At 40.1% G+C, this 8,664-nt stretch overlaps 1 protein-coding gene across 1 annotated transcript; it reads left to right on the forward strand.

Moving 5' to 3' along the window:
• Positions 1–4,595: 4,595 nt before the first annotated feature.
• Positions 4,596–8,360, forward strand: MED10 (mediator complex subunit 10). Its single transcript, XM_074874800.1, has 4 exons — positions 4,596–4,772; positions 5,046–5,129; positions 6,316–6,418; positions 7,533–8,360. Exons 1-4 carry the CDS (start codon positions 4,651–4,653, stop codon positions 7,626–7,628), a joined length of 405 nt encoding a protein of 134 aa, XP_074730901.1. The 5' UTR covers positions 4,596–4,650; the 3' UTR covers positions 7,629–8,360.
• Positions 8,361–8,664: the final 304 nt, after the last annotated feature.

Here is an 8,664-nt window from a genome sequence, read left to right on the forward strand (position 1 = left end):
CTGCTAAACCTTGCATGACAAAAATCACTTCTCTGTGCATGTTTTGAAGCTGTCTCCGGTTGGCTTTAATTTGATGGTCCCTAGTTTTTGTGACAGTCTAGGCTCCAGAACACTCATGGCTTTGTAGATACAGCAGAGTATCAGTCATAGCTGTCATCAGCGGGCTCGCTCTCAAGCTGAAGAGTCCATGTCTATTCATGTTTTCCTACTACAGAAGCCATTTCACATCTACATTCGCTTTGTCAGCCCTTCTCTCTGACTCTTTTCCCGATCTACTCCAGGGAACCAGAATTGCACACAGTATTCAAGGTTGGGGTGAACTGTGGATTTATGCAGTAGCACAATGACATCTTCTGCTTTGTTCTCAAATTCCTTTCCTAACAATTCCTAACTCTCCATATGACTTCTGAGCACTGCTGATCACCGAGTTGATGTTTTCATGGAACTTTCTATTGCGATCCTCGAGTCTTGCTCCTGCATGGTAATGGTCAAGAGTCCATGAATCTTTATATGAAACTAGGATTTTTTTGCTTGCTATGTGTAACGCTTTACATTATCTGTCTGAATTTCTTCCGACACTTTGTTGCCCAGCCACCAAGCCTTTTCAGGTCCTTCTACAATTTCCTACAACCTGTATTCATCTTTACTTCACTAGATAACCTTCTCATAAGCCAATTTTCTCATTTCACCACCTGATCTATTTTCTGGGTCATCTATGAGCACATTGAATGGCACAATTTTCAGCCCAGTTCCCTGTAGAACTCCTCTGGGAAAGACGCTCCCCTGCAAGAATTAAATGTTTGCCCCTATCCTGCATTTCCTATCTGGCAATCAGTTCTTTATTCCGTCTAGGATTTCTTCCCTTATTCCATTGCTTTGGTTCCTTAAAAGGCTTTGGTTAAGGATTTCACCAGAAGCTGATGGGAAATTCAAGTAGATTGTATCAATTAGATCACTCTCATCTACATGCTTGAAAAATTCATTAGAGGTTTACAAAACAGGATTTTCTTTTACGTAATCTGTGCTACTCTTCCCAAATGGGTCATATTGATCCACATGGCCTCTCATTCTATCTTTTATTGCAAACCCTACTTAACTGCTCAGTGCAGATGTCCAGCTTACAAGCCAGTAATTGCCCACTCCCTGCATGGAAATCCGGGTAGGAGTGCAATATGGTTACTTACATCATGAACCATGAAATTTTCTTTCTAAATCTGTCTGTCTCTATGTACCTATTGATTGACTGAGTTATTTGTAAGACTTCCTTTCTTTTCTTTTTCTTTCCTTCTTTCCTTCTTTCTCTTTCATTGGAACACAAGTTTGTTTTATGTTTTTTCCCCTGAACAGGAAAACAGTATCTAAGTTGGTGATCATGAGAAAAATTTAACAACTGGTAATGTATTTATAGCAATTTTTAATCTTAAAAGCCCTGTACACATTTACCTAAAAAAATTAATTAATCTAATCAGCCTAGCAAATATAGCTTTAAGATGAGCTGGATATCTCTACATTTAATGTTCAAATTCCGTTATTTTTTTCTGTCAGATACTTTACCTGAGTTAGATGTGGTAGTGGATGTCTATCAGATTTCAGCCATCACAAGCAAGCTAGAAGTCATGTTTGCTCAGTTCCAACAGTCAAAGGCTTTCCTACAAAGAGTAAAGAGAGGAAGTTTTACCTTAAAGCCCACTTTTGTTACTGAATTTAAAGTAAGTTATTCTGCTCCGTACTTCTGCCGAATGTGTTTTCCCATAAGCAAAGATGGATATAAAGCAACTCTTTTGTTTGAATCCCAACCTCTCGTGCCTGCAGAGCCACATCTGACACAATAGCATGTATTCAGACTGTTCTTTCAAAATTTGGCCCCCCTGTTCTTTATACTCAGATCTCATCTCGTAAGTGCACAATATTCTACATTCTTCCTTCCTAAATATTAGAAAAACCTGTTCTGTTACTCAGACCAAGATCTCTCATGTGATCAGTGCTAGTATTAAAATCTTGTAATCCTGGGACTTCTGCTGTCCAGAGAATGTTCTGCCAACTATGGAAACAGGATGGTCAGCAACTGCTGATCAATAGACCACAGATTTATTTTATCATAGGATGACAATACTTGTCAAGGCCTAGAACTGATTAATTTCTTTTGCAGCCTAGGATTGTTTTTACAATTTCACATTTGTACAGTACTCTATTTTCCTTAATATTTAGTGCTCTTTACAGTCACTTGCTTTTTAACTTTGTGTTAGCATACCTAATCTTATGAACTCCTGAATAGTGCTTTATATTTAGCAAAGACCCAAATTTCTGCTACTGAACTAGCATGGTAACCCAGAACAGAAACTGACCACTGGATGGTTTTTTACATTTTTGTTGTTGTCACTAATATCATGAATGGAAAAAATATAACTAATAAAAAGGTACATCCAAAAAACTAAGAATTGTTTATTTTGATGCTTCTCATTGTGGAACAGAAATGGTCACAAGTTATAGCTACAAATGCACAAAATACATTAATCTGTTTATTGAATATTGTATCTATTTTAGTTTAGTTCTTATTTCAAACATTCATTCAAATCCTTCATTGCGAATCAATGCATCAGATTTTTATCTGCTGACATTACTGGACGCATCTTCTCAGATTCAACTGAAAACAGACATACTGGAAATAAGCTATTTATAAAACATACAGTTATTGTGATGTGCCACGGGAATTTGAGCATGTCAGATAATCTTCCCACAGGGAAAATGATAGATGGATTATTTAATATAGACTGATATTTTGTCATTCCCCAGATAATGGCATTGTGGTTTTCATTATCATGTGAACCTCTGTCTATTACCGCTTCTATTTCTTACACAGTTTAGAAAAAACACTCATAATTAGCAGATGTAAGACAGGTGGGGAAGATAATGACCCCTTGTCAGATAATCAGTCACTGGTTCCCCATTTCTTTTTGTGTTGTATGCCAAACTCTGTCTTCCCATTGCTCAAGCAATACTTAATTTTTGCACGAAGTAGAACAGCCATAGGGACTGAAAGGGCCCCACTGCCAAATATATCCTAACCTCTGAGGTCAAGGCTTTTTGTAGGCTCTGATCCTTGCGGATAAAAAAGAGGGATTGAAATCCAGGTATCCTGAACTCTGGGTGACCATTTTCATTACCAGATAAAAGGGAAGTCTGACAGTTCCCTTTGTGAGAGGGATCAGGCATGGGCTGAGCATATCTACTGATCAGACACAGGGAGTGAGACAGGCAGAAAAATATCTGCTCCTTAGATCTCAGCAGCTACCCATATCCTAGTTGCATGTGTGACCTTTACCCAGAAGTTAGGGCCTTTTGTGCTAAGGACTTCACAGAGATGATCCCTAACCCAGAGCCTGTACTGGCAGGCAGAGTGTGCAGCTGTGGATAACGAGGCAAGTAATTTAATGAGGATTTTGATGGGACACAGTGAAGTGATAGGATAGTCACAGGCAGCCCCACTTAACAGTAAAGGGCAGCATGGGAAAAAGCATGAAGTCACCTTTTTTGACAAGCTTTCAAGAAAGGCGTGGGCTCTACACTGCAAATGGATCAGGACTAGAGTTCAACCTTGGTACAGGGTGGGGGCGGTAAGCGAATTAGAGCCAGACACAAGTCTTGAATGGGTCTGAAAATGAGGAACAATTTTATGTCTATGCAACAGAGGAAGGGGAACTACTCAAAAGCAGAAATTCCAGATGATGGTCTAAAAATATAAGCAGTGTGCTAATGTTTGTTGAGGACAGAGAAAAGGATAATTAACAAAAAAAAAAAAAATCAATGAGAGTCAATTATAGCAGTTTTACAGGAGTGGATTGCCATGAAAGACTATGTCTTCAAGAAATCAAGCAGAGAGACACTTCACAATCTGGATGCAGCAGTCCATGTCTGGCAGGCCATAGCAATTAGTAGTGTGTCTTCAAATCTCACCATTTTGAAAGGGGTGCTGGCAGTTTTTTCAAAGATGTTATTCATCACATTCTGTGCTTCCTGCTCCACCAAAAAATTCCTAGAGATGTTATATGGTAACAAAAGAAAGAAAAGTAGTGCCGAGGGCTACTGAATGATCTATAGTGTCAGACTCCAATTATCTGGCATTTCTAAAAGATGCTAATTATAATTTAGTATTTATTACCTTCAGGGTAGAAAGTATTTCTCATCACTTGCAATTACATATTTGATAAATCCAGAACGCCCAAAGCCAACACCGATTTCTGCAACTTAGGGTTTGTAGATCTTATTTTCGCCTCAAATTCATTTCCCGCCCGCTGCGCGACCGCCGAGCCCAGCATCCTTCCGTGAAGTGGGACGCCTGGTTAAAATAAAGCCGTCAGAAACGACAAAACGTGCTCATGCTCAAGGCGGGCGGGCTAAAATTCTGGTGTTGCCTCGGGGTCTTTGTAGAGAATGCGCAAATGCTGAATGTACGCTCCCCTCCCGCCCCGTCGCGACCCCGCTCCCGCCGGCGGGGTGGGAGGGGGCGGGGCTTGTTGCGGAGGGGGGCGTGGTTTGTGGCTGAAGGGCGTGGCTAGAGGCGGGGGCAGCCCAGCCGCTCCGCCTCCCTCCTTCCGCGCATGCGCGAGTGGCCGGAAGCGGGGGAGGGCGGACGGCGGCGGTTCAGCGGTAATGGCGGAGAAGTTTGATTCTCTGGAGGAGCACCTGGAGAAGTTCGTAGAGAACATCCGGCAGCTTGGCATTATCGTCAGTGACTTCCAGCCCAGCAGCCAGGCTGGTCTCAACCAGAAATTGTGAGGACGCCGGCTGTTCCGCCTCCCCTTTTTCGTTACTGGGCCAGGCCGTGGGGCCTGTCCCGCCACCCCCAGCCTGGTGCCTCAGGGGTACTGGGAGGTCCTGGCCGGTAGATCTGTCACCTTCCTGCCGTAGTGAGACGCGGGAGGAGCGACAGGGGGTTTCGCCGGGGTCTCCCTCGCTGGGTTTCGTGTCGCTGGCCCCGCGGTCGGGATTAGGCTTAGCGCAGTACCGCCGGTTTTGTCTAAAAACGACCCGTTCTCTCCTTACAGGAATTTCATGGTGACGGGATTGCAGGATATCGACAAATGCCGGCAGCAGCTTCACGATATCAGCGTGCCCTTGGAAGTTTTTGAGTAAGTAGCTCGGTACCTGGAAGGGAAGGTGCTGTAGTCGCTGTGGTTTGGGGTGGCGTGTCTTTGCAGCATGGATATTTTCCCTGAGGACTGCTTGTTTCTTAAACTCCCATCTTCGAAATGCCTGACCAGAATGTGAGCAAGCAGAAGGAGGTGAAAAGTACCTTCAGCCTGTGGGAAGGTGGAAGGGTAAGAGAAGTGATAAATTATACACTAGCTTTCAGATATCCTTTTTTTTTTCCTTTTTTAAATTTATGTTGACTTTACATATGTAGGCAGTAATACAGATTCTGCTGAATCTAATGATTTAGTAAGCAAGCCTTTGTTTTGAAAATATACTTTTACATATGTTAGAATCAAGATTTAAAGTTGCAGGTGAAAGTAAATTAGGCCAGTGGTTAGGTTTAATTTCAGTAGCAGCAATCTTGTTGGCAGAGGATTACAATGTTAAAAGCAAAATCATGATTGTAGAGGGAGAGCTGTACAAGACAGCTTTTACAGTATGGCTAATAAGTTAATTTACTAGTGTTTCTTGTAAGTCCAAATGTCACAGATTTGCTATATTCTAGTGGAGTATTGGCTATGAAGGACTTTCTCAGTTGGGCTTTCACTCTATCTGTAAATCTGTGATAACAATCTTAAATTTTCTGTTTTCTTTTTTCAGTGATAGAATTTTCCTTTGTCAGGCACTTACGTTGCAAAGCAAAAATACACTTACAGGTTTGCAAATACAGCTGTGTTAATTTTTACTATGGTATGTACACTTCTCCTTATCCTTGAACTGCTGGGTGCAGTATTCCTATGTGCTTATTGCTCACCATGTACTAAGAAAGCAACTTCATAGTTGGTGCCCTTCCAGTTGCTTGGAAAAGGACTCTCTTCGTTCATGTGTACTTATTGTGTGTGAGGAGCTGGGTAGTTATATTTTTTCTTGCTTTTAACAATTTTTGTAAAGCACCAGGCTTTCTGGAAACAAAGATTTAAAACGGCGTACCTAGACAGCTCTTTGGCCATGGCCTGGTCCAACTTGAGCAGTCTTTTGAAAATGGCTGTGTTAAACTGTTTTTTAAAATACACATTTCAGAGAATAGTAGTAACAAAAAGACAGCAAGGTGAATAGTTCTGTACCTTGGAGAACATCCTAGTAGGAATATGATCATTTAGGTAGTATTTTTTCTATTTTCAGATACATAGATCAAGGCCGCAATCCCCAGCTTTACACTAAAGAGTGTCTGGAGCGAGCTTTGGCTAAAAATGAGCAAGTAAAAGGAAAAATTGACACAATGAAGGTAAACCAGAAATAATGAAAGTAATAATGTATTTGATAAGGTTTTCATTTTCTGTGAATGTATGGGTTTTTTTCATTTGTGCAGTTATTAAATTCCCTTATGAGGTGATTTGTATTAGGAATTGCTCTGCCTCTCTATCTTAATGGATACTAATATAGCCTGTTCTGGAAAGGAAACTTGTAATTCATCCCACAGTTGGAGATGCACATGTTGCTATGATTTTATTTTGGTTAAAGTTGTATGTAGCATTACAGATTTTTTTTTTTGTTGTTTTCATTTTGAATACTAGTGAGTACCTCACACTGTTATAGATCTATAACTGTGATGTATGTAAAATTAGAAGTAAGCAAAACAGAAAGGGTATTTTTCCAGTCTTGAGTATTAAAATGTCAAACATGCTATATAAGCATGATTTAATCTTTATAAAATTACTTAAAACGTGTGTCAGTGTTTCAGTTTTTCTGAACTTGTGCTTTCATCTAGTAACTCCTGGAATTACTGCTGAAAAACAGTCAGAAAAGGAAGTTTAGTGAGATTTGAGAAAGGGTTGTTTATGTTTCAGAACGTTCTTGGGCTGAACTTAAAATTAGTGTAGAGCATGGCAAAAAAAGCTGCTGAATGAAGATGTGCCTCCATCAGTTTTAAGCTTCTCTTTCTTTTGATCTGCTGTGTGCTTGTAAAAGTTGTAGGAAGAATTACGTATTTCTAAGCCAGGTGTGAGTTCCTTTTTGGAGGTGGAGGGGATTCCATATCAAACTGAGAGGGCATGTTCTTTATCAGCTTTGCTTAATAAGGTCAGACAGATAGTGATGGACCAGAGTTAACCAGAGAGATTCAACTACTTTGTATTTCTTAGCTGAAAATGCTAGTTAATTTATGGGACATTAAAAGCATTTTAGTTTGCCTGGTGCTTTCCTAGCAGATTGAGCATTTTCTGTGAATTTTGTAATTGTAACTTTGTGTGGTTTTGAGGTCTTTTGGGGGTACCATTTCTTGGGTCACTGAGATGTAGAACTGTATTGTATACAAACATTTCTGTTCAGCAGATAACATTGCTTGATGAAATCTAAATAAACTGTGCAGATGATTTATATGTATTTTTTTCTCTTTCCAGAAATTTAAAAGTCTGTTAATTCAAGAACTGACAAAGGTGTTCCCAGAAGACATGGCAAAGTACAAAGCTATTCGAGGAGAAGACCCTCCTCCTTAGGCTGGCCTTTGATACCACTGAAAATGTCAATTCCATAAACTGACACCGCTCTATAAAAACATTTATTGGAGAGAGGTGGAATCCAAGCTGTTGTAACAACTATACTAAAAATGGCAGTGATGGATTGGAAAGGAGCTTGATGATTGCTGATTGTTCTGGTCTGAAGCTGTTGAATCTTTCTGAAGACTTTTCCTCAAAGATTGCAGTTGAAACTTCCTGTGGGAATCTGTTCTTCTTTCCTGAAAGGTTTTGGAGATATAATTGCATACAGGTCATCAATACATTGCATTTCCCACAAAGTACACTTTCGGACCTTTCATGTTTTTTGTCTTCTGAAAAGTGTGCTTCAAGGTTGAGGGCTCGTCTCTTTTTAAGAGAAATGTATTTATTATACTTGATTATTTTTCATTTGTAGACTGCTTTTTTTTTTATTACAGTACACACTTGACTGCTTTCATCTTGCTAAATTCTGCTGAACAGGAGCCTGTCAAGGGCTGCAGTTCTCATGTGTTGTAATGAATTGCAGCCAAGAAGACCTTCAGCTAATCTTGTTTTGTTCTGTGAGCTGCAGTGCAGATGGCTGAGGATATAGAAAGTGAGCATATTTGGGGACTAGCTCCTCAACAATGTTAATACTTTGTATAGTATTTAATGTAAGCTTTTGTTTAATTCTATTCATTTTCTGTAAGCAGGTTGTTGAATAAAAATTGGAAAAAAAAATCTAAATGCAAAGGTTTTTCTGTTGTATGCTACTCCTTGGAGAATGAACTGAAAGCTGTGAAAAACAGCATATTCCTGTGTCTCACAGTGATAGAAATAAAATGTATATCAAAACCTGGCTGTTAAAAGGTTATATCTGAAGATAATGTCAACTTGGTATTTTGGTTTTGTGGGGAAAACTTCCTTTTTAGTATCCGAAGCAGGAGATTTTGGGGATCAGTGATTGTCATGTGAAGCGTTTCTGATCAGCTGCCAGCTCATCTGTGAAGTCTCTGTTCGTACCTAAGGGTGGTCCCAACATCAACCTGCACGCTGG

The sequence above is a fragment of the Strix uralensis genome, chromosome 1 (assembly GCF_047716275.1).
Source record: "Strix uralensis isolate ZFMK-TIS-50842 chromosome 1, bStrUra1, whole genome shotgun sequence".
Classification (NCBI taxonomy): domain Eukaryota; kingdom Metazoa; phylum Chordata; class Aves; order Strigiformes; family Strigidae; genus Strix; species Strix uralensis.